This window comes from Suncus etruscus, chromosome 7 (genome assembly GCF_024139225.1).
Source record: "Suncus etruscus isolate mSunEtr1 chromosome 7, mSunEtr1.pri.cur, whole genome shotgun sequence".
NCBI lineage: Eukaryota > Metazoa > Chordata > Mammalia > Eulipotyphla > Soricidae > Suncus > Suncus etruscus.
The window spans coordinates 66,599,423-66,613,683 of NC_064854.1; the positions used below are offsets into that span (position 1 = coordinate 66,599,423).

General features: G+C 37.3%; 1 protein-coding gene across 1 annotated transcript in view; it reads right to left on the reverse strand.

Moving 5' to 3' along the window:
- Positions 1-14,261, reverse strand: part of CD109 (CD109 molecule) — a 197,275-nt gene that overhangs the window by 41,282 nt on the left and 141,732 nt on the right. Inside the window, 1 exon segment of the mRNA XM_049776808.1 lies at positions 5,712-5,888. Coding sequence (XP_049632765.1) covers positions 5,712-5,888 — 177 coding nt within the window.

Genomic DNA, 14,261 nt, shown 5'->3' on the forward strand with positions numbered 1-14,261 from the left:
TGTCGAGGCCTTTCTCAGGTAAGCCAGCTCCCGCAGCCCCTATGGCCTGGCAGGTCTGTAGGTTGCATGGTGACCGCAGAAAAATTCACAAAGTGAATTTAACCTCACAAGGTGAGGTTCCAGGAGTAAGCCAGCTTTATTTTGAATCACCATGTACATTTCCTCACATGGCTTCTATGCCAAACCTTTTACAAGCAGCCACTTCTCTGCTCCTTCTCTGGCTCTCTCTGCCTCTGTCTCCCTTTCAGCTGCTCTTCAGGCTTTGTTGCTGACTGACTTCCCTTTGCTGATTCTCCTTGTTGGTTCTCTCTGCTGATTCTGATTCTCTTTTCTCTCTTTAACTCTCCTTATCTCCTCTCTCCCCCCAAGCAGACTCTTCCCACTCCCCCCCCCCATTCCAGGTGTGGGTGGTTCTGATCATTCAGGTGGGATAAATAAGAAGTGAAGGAAGGGATACCTACACCAAACCACTAGAATTAAAGTTTAAAATGTATTTGTCAGGTTGAAGGTAGGAGTGAAATTAATGTCACAGCTGGAAGGTTGGGGTCAAAGAGTGGTGGGACTGACTGGAGGTAAGAATACTGTATGCCTGAAACTCTATTGTAAACAACTTTGTAAATCATGGTGTCTAAATACATTTTAATCAATATTTTTATTTTAAAGGTAAAAGGTAAACTTTATGAATGCCATTTTAGAAGCAACATACGAGTAACTTTCCTTAGATTTGACTAATGAAACATGAACATTAATGATTTAAACTTAGTTATTCTGATCTTGCCAAGCCTCAAATGTTTTTTACCCAAATGTTTTTCTTTTTTTGCCACAAGAAGACCTAGTTCTGATTAAGTCAATAAAACTAAAATATAACAATTTTGTTACAAAATCTGTAGTAAAAGAAATCTAAACATAAAAGTTTTGAGAGGAGTTTGCTTCCTTTGAAGACTCAGCTGCTTGTTTATAATCTTTTTATTTAAAACTTAAACAGTCCAGCTGAACTGCTGACCTCTATCTAAAAAGACTGAAAGCAACACTCATCTTTTACTAGCTCAGGCAATTTTCATAACAACCTTATAATGTGAATGTGCTTAGTAACTCTTTTAGAGATTTAAAGATGAGGATGCTGAAACTCAAAATTTGACACGTGAAAAAGTTACAGTCATTAGGCTGAAGACTCCCAATATTATATTTTACATATGCAGGTTATTTATTGCTGTATTATTTGAAATAAAAAAAATATTAGAAACTTGCCAGAGAGACAATTCAGGGGAAAAGGCACTTGCCTTGCATGTGGCTAACTGGGATTAGTTCAATCTCCAACACCACCCTGAGCACTGCTGGGAATGACCCTTGAGCATAACACCTAGAATAAACCCTGAACATGGGCAGATGTGGCTCAAAAATAATATATATATATATATATATATATGAGTATACATATATCCCAATTTGGAGGTAATAAGTTAAATTATACATCGATTAATTAAATTACATATAAATTGCCATATACAGACAGTAAAATGCATGTCGTTGAAAAAATGTGAGGAATCTCTCTCTGAACGAATAAGGAATAATTTCCAGAGCATAATGTTAAATTAAAATTAGAGCTGAAGAGATAGTACAGCAAGTAAAGCACAATCATTGGTATACAGTTGATCTGGATTCAGCGGTATCTCATATGGTCCCCAGTGTCTTCCAGAAATAATTCCTGAGCAGAGTCAGGAATTACCCCTATCATTGGCAAATGTGGCAAAAAAATAAATAAATAACAAGAAAATGACAGACATATATGCTATGGTATATAATATAATATGCAAAAGAAAAATATAGTATGCAACTTAGTATATAGTAGACAATATTTTGTACAAGAATAAAATAAAATGAGAAATCATCTGTTAATTTCTGCAGAGATTATTGTAGAAACCAATGAAGCAAGTTCCTCACAGAGATAGAAGAGATATAACTTTTAAAGTAAGTTTTATTTTTAGGATGCTTCTTATTGTTCTACATACTCAAAAAATGAGCAATACATCACTTAGTTCACTTTAACATGCTTTGGTTTATATATATACATATATATGAATATAAACACCATATATATATATATATACATCCTTGTCAAATGAAACTTATAATCTCTTCCTTTTCCAGAGCTGCTCAAAGATCATTGGAAAACTAATTTTCACTGTACCCAAAGTAAAATTAACAAAAGAATTCCAGACATTATTCTTCAGTTCCAAATTAGAGCCAAATCTACTAGACAAGAATGAATCCAGACTGTCAATCTGACAGAAAAGGAAAGAGAGAAGAAGTGAGCAGCAAAGAAGATAGGAAAACTGGGAAGAAAGGAAAGGATGGAGGAAGGAAGAGGTGGAGATAGACAAGAGGAAGAGGAAAAGAAAGGATGTAGGAGAAGGAAATAGAAGAAAAGGAAAGGGAGTGGAGGGATGAGTAGGGAAAGGGGAAGGGAAGGAAAGAGAAGGAAGAAAGGGGAAGGGAAGGAAAGGGAAAGAAAAGGGGAAGAAAATAGAAGTGAAGGGGAGAGGAGAGAAGAGAGAGGAGAGGAAGGAGAGGAGAGGAGCTGAAATGAGAGGAGAGGAGAGGAGAGGAGAGGAGAGGAGAGGAGAGGAGAGGAGAGGAGGGAAAAAGAAGGGAAGTCAAGGCAGAAAGGAAAAGGAAGGCAAGCCAAGAAAAGTCAATACCTTCCACTACTTTGGAGAGAAAAATCTGAAGGAAGAGGGCCCACCTAAAAGAGAAATACATGTGCCTCCAGGCTTGGAATCTCATCAGCAACTGCAACTCCAAGAATGAGTTATTGTAAATCTGTTCATAGAGATGAGATCATGAGATGAAATCAGTGCAATGGCAATGACCCCTCAAGTGGCTGACTTCCAGCACTTCTCATTAGTAACAAAACCTGCACCATTCCTTCACCAAGGGCAGGCAGCCCAAGAAGGGTCAGGACTCAGAAATCTCTAGCTGTAGAGTTCATTTCTTGAGCTACTTTAGCTTTAATTGAGAAGCCAAACTCCAGCTCTATTTCCATAACAAAACGGAGACTCAGAATCTAGAGCAAGAAATTTGTATAAATGTCGGGGGTGGGGGCTTTCCAGTAAGATTTCTTTCTCTTAAATATCTCATTCAAGAAGCCTCAGCTGATGGTCCTCCAAATCCACTAGTCCATCAGTATAAAAGGACACTGACAACTTTGCAGTGATATTTATGACTAAGATAACAATTTCTGTTCCAATGTCAATACCTAAGTTGGAGACCTTTCAACATAAATAAGAAAAGAAAAAAACTACTCTGACCCATGAGCTTGTGCTTTCCTTTGTGTAGAATTATCATGAATTTACAAGAGTTTTCTTTGGTTTTGGACTCCACCCAGTGGTACTTCATGGCTTGCTCCTGGCTCTGCACTCAGGAATCACTCCTGGAGAAGTTCAGGGAACCATATATGGTTCTGGAGTTCAACTATGTGCAAGGCACATATCCTAACTGCCCTACCTCCAGATCTCATGAGTTTGTAGTATTATAGAATTTCAGAAGTACAGTAATACCTCTATGTGCATAAGATTCACCATACTTGTTGCCTTGCATGTGGCCAATGTGGGTTCAATGTCCGGATCTCAATGGTCTCCCAGGTCTGCCAGGAGAGATTCTTGAGTGCAGAGCCAGAAGTAGCCCACATTTTTTATCAAGTTCTTTCCCTCCACCAATCTTCTACTCATGTCTTTCTTTTCTTGCCTCCTTTCTTTTTTGTAACCACCACAGTTTTCATCTAGCCAAGTAGCTCACTATTGTCTGCACCAATTTGTTTGCTCTAGTTATTGTGAAACCATCCTTTCACAGAAATTAGCTTTTTCTTCTTTACTTATTTCCTTAGAATAATCACTGCCAATTCTATCCATTTTGTCCCACATAGTACCATTTTCTTTCCAAGTACTGGATAAGGTATATACTTATTGGGTCATGTATTTCTTTAAAATAGCCATAAATGCATAGTATTTAATTTTATTATAATAGATAAAAAAGGACTCTTCCTAGACACACATTTAAAATAATTGTTATAAGGTTCCTAGATAGCTCAGTCAGTAGAACATATAACTTAAAAGCAATGTCCTAAGCATGATTTAACTTGGTTTACCTTATTTCAAAGCTGTATATAAATAAAAGAGAAAATCATCCCCTTTAGTTTCACTTGATTCTGAAAATATATGGCAAAATAAATATACTCTGCAGTAAAATAAAATTACCATCATTCTCTATTGAAAGTGAGAATTTTACCTGATTCATTTTTCTTTAGCATCTTCTCTATTACCTTTAGTCATGAGTGATGATCAAATTCCAACTCAGAATTCTAAAACCTAATCTCTTCACGGTTTTTTTTTATGTGTGAAAAATATAATTTTTACTGAAACTTATTTAGAAATATGAAAGTAAGGAAAGGTGAGAACTGTGGATTCTAAAGAGAACACAGACTTCTCAGGAATCAAAATGGGCACACAAAGAAACACAAATACAAGCAAGCTAGATACGTGTTCATAGAAGAACTTGGACTTGAAAAGCAAGCAACCTAGGTTTTGTTTCAATAGAGAAAATAGGATATGTCTTCAAGTTGGTGTGGTACTAGTCTTATTTGAAATTTGAGCTATGAGCACTATCGCTTCCTATGTTTGAGGGAAACAAGGGTTTTAAATATCCAATTAACAAGTTTGAGATTTTCAGTCCTATTTCATTCTATGGTTCTACTTTCTTTCTTGACAGTAAAAAATTACTTCATTCAATGATGTAGCTATTGTTTTAAAATAAATAAATAAATAATAGCATTATGTTAAGTTATAGAGCCAATCATGGGCCAATCATGATTTAAGTAAAACAGTGCACTACTCCTAAGTGACATTTAATAATATAATCATGACTCATGAGAAAGCCATTTTAATTTTGTAAAAAGAAAAATTAAAAATAACTATGGTATATTTAAGGGACTTTGGCAAATGGAATAGCAAGTGAAAAAGAGTCTCTGAAATAAGATGCTAATTTCATAATTAAAATCATTACACAAGAAGCTTTGATTCACTACTTTGAAATATAATTATGTGTGTAAATGTGTGCATGTAACTGCTGTGTTTTGTAAAGTTCCAGCGAGTGTATTGATTTCCATCAGCTTCTTCATTAGTTCATAATTTAACACAGTGAAACAAGGTTAACACAATGAAAATATTTAACATTGATCATATTTTCCAGATGGAAGGAAGGAAGGAAGGAAGGAAAGAAGGAAGGAAGGAAGGAAGGAAGGAAGGAAGGAAGGAAGGAAGGAAGGAAGGAAGGAAGGAAGGAAGGAAGGAAGGAAGGAAGGAAGGAAGGAAGGAAGGAAGGAAGAAAGGAAGCTGGAGAACCTCTTCATTTCAACAAAGGACTGAACCCAACAACCAGAAGTGATGCTACAAGTGTGCACTAAATAAATAAATATCCCTTCTTTTCATTCTTTGCAGAGTTTACATTTTCATATTCCTTCACAAAATACAGAAACTGACCCTTATACTGCTACTAATTCACAAACATCTTAGCAGTCATTAAAAAACAATTCGTTGAAGGGTAAATGGTGATAGCTTCCAATTGTTTCCATTTCCAAATTTAACAACATTTAATCCCCCCAATAAAATCTAATAATGATTTTTTATTTAAAAACTGAAAGCATCTAAAATACTTACCTTGTCTCATATATGAAAGTGCTTTTTCTTTTAACTTTTCTGAAAGTTGTCTCTTTTTAGTCATATAATCTAAGACATATATATTTGGAGCAAAATTTATCATGTTTTGTTCACCACAGCCATAAGGCATACGAATTAATGAGTCTAAGCCATTGATAGAAGAACCAAGAATATCTCCTAAAGGCAAAAGATATTAAAAAACAATCAGTGAATATTTACTAACTATACTGGTTGCTAGCAAAGAAATTTCCATGTTACAGAAGAATTTGACAGTGAAATAACTGATTACTCCAGTGCTTAAATAGAAACTTTACATCAAACTTTTAAAAGAATCAAATAAATGATAACAAAATAATACTAAACTTTTAGATTAAGTAATGAAGTACACTTTCAGCTTAGATAAAAATATCACATAAATTAGATGACATAAACAAAAGTTCACTCTTTGTATGTATATTTGCTATACACTCTCACAGATTACCTAAAATTCAATTATCAATAACTTTGTAAATCAGTTTTTATTTTAAAAATTACCTTAAAATTGTTTTAAACTCACACTTAAACTATAATTTGTATAGAGAAATATCTTACTAGTAGAATTTTCTGCATAAATAATAGACTACCCTGATGAAGTTATTTTTATTTGTCTTATTTTTAAGTCATTCACTGGAGCTCAGGGCTTACTACTGATTCTGAGCTTGAGGGTCACTGCTGGTAGTGTTTAGGGATTACATGTCATGTTGGGAATAGAATTGGAGTTGACTGTGGGTCAGATTACTGACTTACTATATGTTCAGCCCAAGAACTGAAATTTTTAAGAGAACAGTGTTATTTAATGTGCTGTAATTTGCAAGAGAAAAGCAGAACTAAGAAGCATAAGTACTTCATTCGACTTTGGAATACAAAGAATTATGAATAATTTTTAAAGTTAGTCATCAAAATTTTAAAAAATGCATACTTAAAAGATTCTTTTAGTATCATAACTCAGAACCTACATTAAAAATCAGAAATTCAGGAGCCAGTGAGTGAGTAAGAAATGGCTGGATGTGGGGGTTTCCAGGCAGAGTGCTGATTGCTCTACCTGCAGAGTCTCCACCCAGCTGTGCTTCTTCTGAGGAAACTGAGCACCTGAAGGGAGCCCTGTCCTACCCTTCCCTGTCTTTCCTGAACTCTGGAAGCTCTCCTCAGAGCCCTGAGAAGCGAACCCCAAAGAAAATACATTTGGGAGCTACCCAGCGAGCCAGTGAGTGAGTAAGAAATGGCTGGATGTGGGGGTTTCCAGGCAGAGTGCTGATTGCTCTACCTGCAGAGTCTCCACCCGGCTGTGCTTCTTTTGAGGAAACTGAGCACCTGAAGGGAGCCCTGTCCTACCCTTCTCTGTCTTTCCTGAACTCTGGAAGCTCTCCTCAGAGCCCTGAGAAGCAAACCCCAAAGAAACTACATTTGGAAGCTACCCAGCGAGCCAGAAACTGAGCACGTGAAGGGAGCCCTGTCCTACTCTTCTCTGTCTTTCCTGAACTCTGGAAGCTCTCCTCAGAGCCGTGGGAAGCGAACCCCAAAGAAACTACATTCGGAAACTACCCAGCGAGCCAGTGACTCTCCTCAGTGTCCTGGGAAGTGAACCCCAAAAATACAGCATTCTGAAGCTGCCCAGCGAGCGAGTGAAAACTACGCCTGACCAGTGGGGCCCAACTGTGAAAAACTGTGAGTGATGCCTGTGTGTGTCTCTCTGCTATCCTGTTGCGTGAACCTCCTGATAGTGGGCTGAAAAGAGGCTCCAGAAAGCACTTTGCTCCACTTCGCTACGCAGCCGTGCGCTCTTTCTAAAAAAAGAACACCATCACAAGAAGAAAAAAACCACACTAAGAACTGTGCTGGATCACAGAAGCAAGAATTTCTCTCCAGACGGTCTACTCTGCTGCGTGCTCGGGCCTAAGATTTGATCCTGTGTGAGGCTTCATCCACGGAGGACTCCCCTACCTTGGAGGCAAGTCGGCCCATCCAGAAAGGGCGGAGCCAGAGAACTGTGTTGCCTGCATCATATAACCAATGAATACCACCACAACACGTAGAAAAACCCACAATACAAGTGTGACAATGGGGAAACAACGCAGGCCAGCATCAGACATAGAGAATGAAGATGACAATTCTGATGACCAGTTAACGACCAACCAAGTAATCAATCTCTCAGATAAGGACTTTAGAGTAGCAATATGGAATATGCTCAAAGAACTCAAAGAAACCATGAATAGAGTAGAACAGAACACTAATAAGAATCAAGAAAATATGAAGACAGAAATCACAAAACTCCAAACTGAAATAACATGTCAACTAACAGGCCTGAAAAAATCAGTAAATGAAGTAAATGACAAAATGGATAAGCTCTGGGACAGGGTATCAGAAGCTGAGAATAGACTTGGTGCTGTGGAAGATGAGATACACAACAATTCCATACAACAGGAGAGATTGGACAAAAAACTTAAAACAAATGAACAGACAATGGAAAAATTAGTCAAAGAATGGGAACAGATGAAAATAGAGGTCTATGATAAGATCAACAGAAACAACTTAAGAATCATTGGAGTCCCAGAGACCCAGGAAGAAAATTTCCAGGAAGAATCAATGGTCAAGAACATCATTAAAGAGAAACTCCCAGAGCTAAAGAATATATGTAATCAAATCCTGCATGCTCGAAGAGTACCAACCAAAAGAGACCCAAGAAAAACCACCCCAAGACACATCCTAGTCACAATGACAAATCCCACAGATAGAGACAGAATTCTGAAAACAGCAAGATCAAAAGGGGAAATTACATTCAAGCAAGCATCCTTGAGAGTTACAGCAGATCATTCCCCAGAAACGCTCAATGCCAGAAAGCAGTGGTGGGATATTGTGACAAGACTGAATGAAATGAATGCTTCACCTAGAATACTGTACCCAGCAAAACTCACTTTCCGGTTTGACGGAGGAATACATGGTTTCACAAACAAAAAAACAGCTCGAAAACTTTACAGACTCAAAACCAGTCTTAAGAGAAAAACTGAAAGACCTAATTTAAAACAAGACTAACCAAAAGACACACCAATTTTCGATATAAAGATGGCATTAAATCCCAGGACAATTCTGTCTCTCAACGTCAATGGACGAAATACACCAGTTAAGAGACACAGAGTGGCTAAATGGATCAAAAAACTCAATCTAACCTTCTGCTGCCTACAAGAAACGCACCTGAATAGTCAGAACAAACATAGACTCAAAAAAAAAAGGCTGGAGAAAAGTTATCCAAGCAAACAACACCCATAAAAAAGCTGGAGTGGCCATACTAATATCAGATAATGCAAACTTTATACTCAGGAAGGTTGTAAGGGACAAAGATGGACATTTTATATTAATCAAGGGGTATGTAGAGCAGGAAGAAATAACTCTCCTAAACATATATGCACCAAATGAGGGGCCAGCAAAATATTTAAAACAACTGTTGACAAATATGAAAAACAATATCAACAACAACACAATAATTGTGGGGGACCTCAACACTGCTTTGTCAACACTGGATAGGTCAACCAGACTGAAACCCAACAAGAATATACTAGACCTGAGGAGAGAAATGGAAGAAAGAGGCCTAGTGGATATATATAGGACACTCCATCCCCAGAAACCTGGATACACATTCTTCTCCAATGTACATGGGACATTCTCCAGGATAGACTACATGCTGGCACATAAAACATACCTCCATAAGATCAAGAGGATAGAAATTTTGCAGACTACCTTCGCTGACCACAGGGCTCTGAAATTATTTGTGAACTCCAAAGGGACTCAGAAGAAACACTTTAACACCTGGAAGTTAAACAGCCTCATACTCAATAACCAGTGGGTCCGAGATGAAATCAAGAAGAAAATCAAAAGGTTCCTGGAAACAAATGACAATAAAGACACAAACTATAAGAACTTATGGGACACAGCAAAAGCAGTACTGAGAGGAAAATATATAGCTTTGCAAGCACACATCAGGAAGGAAGAAGGAGCTTACCTGAGTAGCTTAATGACACAGCTAATAGAACTAGAAAGTACTCAACAAAAGGACCCAAAAATAGGAAGACAGAAGAAAATTACAAAGCTGAGAGCAGAAATCAACGAAGTGGAAACCCAAAAAACAATCCGAAAGATCAACAAAAGCAGAAGTTGGTTCTTCGAAAAAATAAACAAGATTGATAGACCACTGGCAAACCTAACAAAGAAAGAGAGAGAGAGAAACTTGATAACTCGTATTAGGAATGAAAAAGGAGAGATCACTACTGATATGACAGAGATTCAAAGGGTAATCAGAAACTACTTTGAAAAACTCTTGCCACTAAAAATGAGAACCTGGAAGAAATGGATAAATTCTTGAACTCTTATAATCTTCCACGGTTGAAGGAAGATGATGTAGCATATCTAAACACCCCCATCACCATTGATGAAATAAAAATGGTAATCAAAAGTCTGCCCAAAAACAAAAGCCCAGGCCCAAATGGATTCACTAATGAATTCTTTCAAAATTTCCAAGAGGAACTACTACCAATCCTGGCAAGACTCTTTCATGAAATTGAACAAACGGAAACACTCCCAAACAGCTTTTATGAAGCCAACATCACCCTAATACCTAAACCAGACAGAGATGCTACGAGAAAAGAAAATTACAGACCAATATCGCTGATGAATGCAGATGCAAAGATCCTCAACAAAATCCTGGCAAATAGGATTCAATACCTCATTAAGAAGATCATCCACTACGATCAAGTAGGTTTCATCCCAGGAATGCAAGGATGGTTTAACATCCGTAAGTCTATCAACATAATATACAACATCAACAACAAGAAAAATAAAAACCACATGATTATATCAATAGATGCAGAGAAAGCATTTGACAAGGTCCAACACCCATTCTTGATCAAAACTCTCAGCAAGATGGGAATGGAAGGAACCTTTCTCAATATAGTTAAGGCCATCTACCACAAGCCAGTGGCAAATGTTATCCTCAATGGAGAAAAACTAAAAGCCTTCCCTCTAAATTCTGGCACAAGACAAGGCTGTCCTCTCTCACCACTCCTATTCAACATAGCACTGGAAGTACTTGCTATCGCGATTAGGCAAGAAAAAGATATCAAGGGAATCCAGATAGGAAAGGAAGAAGTCAAGCTCTCACTGTTTGCAGATGACATGATGCTCTACTTAGAAAACCCTAAAGACTCTACCAAAAAGCTTCTAGAAACAATAGACTCATATAGCAAGGTGGCAGGCTACAAAATTAACACACAAAAATCAATGGCCTTTCTATACACCAATAGTAATAAGGAAGAAATGGACATAAAGAAAACAACCCCATTCACAATAGTGCCACACAAACTCAAATATCTTGGAATCAACCTGACTAAAAATGTGAAGGACCTATACAAAGAAAACTATAAAACTCTGCTCCAAGAAATAAGAGAGGACACGCGGAAATGGAAACACATACCCTGCTCATGGATTGGCAGGATTAACATCATCAAAATGGCAATACTCCCCAAGGCGTTATACAGATTCAATGCTATCCCTCTAAAGATACCTATGACATTATTCAAAGAAGTGGATCAGGCTCTTTTGAAATTTGTTTGGAACAATAAACACCCTAGAATAGCTAAAGCAATCATTGGGAAAAAGAATATGGGAGGAATTACTTTCCCCAACTTTAAACTTTACTACAAAGCAATAGTTATCAAAACAGCATGGTATTGTAATAAGGACAGACCCTCAGATCAGTGGAATAAGCTTGAATACTCAGAAAATGTTCCCCAGACATACAATCACCTAATTTTTGATAAAGGAGCAGGAAATCCTAAATGGAGCAAGGAAAGCCTCTTCAACAAGTGGTGTTGGCACAACTGGCTAGCCACTTGCAAAAAATTGAACTTAGACCCCCAGCTAACATCATGTATGAAGGTAAAATCCAAATGGATTAAAGACCTCGATATCAGACCCCAAACCATAAGATATATAGAACAACACATAGGCAAAACTCTCCAGGACATTGAGACTACAGGCATCTTCAAGGAAGAAACTGCACTCTCCAAGCAAGTGAAAACAGAGATTAACAGATGGGAATATATTAAGTTGAGAAGCTTCTGCACCTCAAAGGAAATAGTGCCCAGGATACAAGAGCCACCCACTGAGTGGGAGAATCTATTCACCCAATACCCATCATACAAGGGGCTAATCTCCAAAATATACAAGGCACTGACAGAAATTTACAAAAAAAAAAAATCTAATCCCATCAACAAATGGGGAGAAGAAATGAACAGACACTTTGACAAAGAAGAAATACAAATGGCCAAAAGACACATGAAGAAATGCTCCACATCACTAATCATCAGGGAGATGCAAATCAAAACAACAATGAGATACCACCTCACACCACAGAGAATGGCACACATCACAAAGAATGAGAACAAACAGTGCTGGCGGGGATGTGGAGAGAAAGGAACCCTTATCCACTGCTGGTGGGAATGCCGTCTAGTTCAACCTTTATGGAAAGCAATATGGAGATTCCTCCAAAAACTGGAAATCAAGCTCCCATACGACCCAGCTATACCACTCCTAGGAATATACCCTAAGAACACAAAAATACAATACAAAAATCCCTTCCTTACACCTATATTCATTGCAGCACTATTTACCATAGCAAGACTCTGGAAACAACCAAGATGCCCTTCAACAGACGAATGGCTAAAGAAACTGTGGTACATATACACAATGGAATATTATGCAGCTGTCAGGAGAGATGAAGTCATGAAATTTTCCTATACATGGATGTACACAGAATCTATTATGCTGAATGAAATAAGTCAGAGAGAGAGAGAGAAAAACGCATAATGGTCTCACTCATCTATGGGTTTTAAGAAAAATGAAAGACATTCTTGCAATAATAAATTTCAGACACAAAAGAGAAAAGAGCTGGAAGTTCCAGCTCACCTCAGGAAGCTCACCACAAAGAGTGATGAGTTTAGTTAGAGAAATAACTACATTTTGAACTGTCCTAATATTGAGAATGTATGAGGGAAATGTAGAGCCTGTTTAGAGTACAGGCGGGGGTTGGGTGGGGAGGAGGGAGATTTGGGACTTGGGTGATGGGAATGTTGCACTGGTGATGGGTGGTGTTCCTTTTATGACTGAAACCCAAACACAATCGTGTATGTAATCAAGGTGTTTAAATAAAAAAATAAATAAATAAATATATTTTCATGTTAAAAAAAATCAGAAATTCAAATGGAAAAAGCTATTCACACAGCACCCATCAAATAAGGGGCTAATATCTAGGATATATAATATGCTTATAGTAGATATACTATATACTTATATATCTAAGATAAGATATATAAGGTACTGACAGAATTTAACAAGACGAAAATATCTAATGTCATAAAAAAAATGGGGAGAAGAAATGAACAGACATTTCCTCATAGAAGAAATACAGATGGCCAAAAGGCACATGAAAAAAATGCTCTACATCATTCATCATGAGGGAGATGCAAATCAAAACAACAATAATATATTATCTCATACTTGTACACATCACAAAGAACAAGAACAACCACTGCTGATGTGGATGTAGGAAAAAGGAACTCTCATTCACTGCTGGTGGGAATACTATCTAGTCCAGCCTTTTTGGAAAACAATGTGGATATTCCTTAAAAAACTGAAAATTGAGCTCCCATGTGATCCAGCTCTACCACTTTTAGGGGTATACCCTAGGACCTCAAAAACACAATATAAAATGCCCTCTGCACTACTATGTTCATAGCCATACTATTTACAATAGCCAGAATATGGAAACAACCCAGATGCCTAACAAGAGATGAGTAGCTAAAGAAATTGTGTCAAATCTATATAATGGAATATTATGCAACTGTTAAAAAATGAAGTCATAAAATTTGCTTATATATGAGTGGACTTGGAAAATATTATGTTGTGTGAAATAAGAGGGAGAGAGATAAGCACATAGTCTGACTCATATGTGGGATTTAAGAAAAATAAGACAGTATTATTATAATAAAATCCAGAGACAATAGGTATTAGTACTTGAAGAACCAGCCCATGATAAGAAGCTTATCACAAAAAGGTGGTAAATGCAGTTAGAGAAATAACTATACTAACAGCTACCATGACAATGATAGAGAGAGAAGTACAATGCCTATCTCTAGGACAGGAAAGGGATGAGGGGAGGAGAAAAATAGAAGGACAATGGTGGCAGGAAAGTTGCACTAGTGAAGAGGGACGTGCATTTTATGGCTAAAACCCAATTATGAAGATGTTTGTAACCATGAGAAATAAAATGCTTGTCTCAAATACAGGAAAGGGATGGGGGAGGACAGCGATAGGGAGCAGTGGTGGTGGGAAGGTTGTACTAGTGAAGGGAGGGTGTTCTATTTTATAACTGAAACTCAACGACAAACATGTTTGTAAATGGTACTTAAAGATATTAGTTTTTTTAAATAATTTATTAAAAAAAATTACGAAATTGTTAGTTAA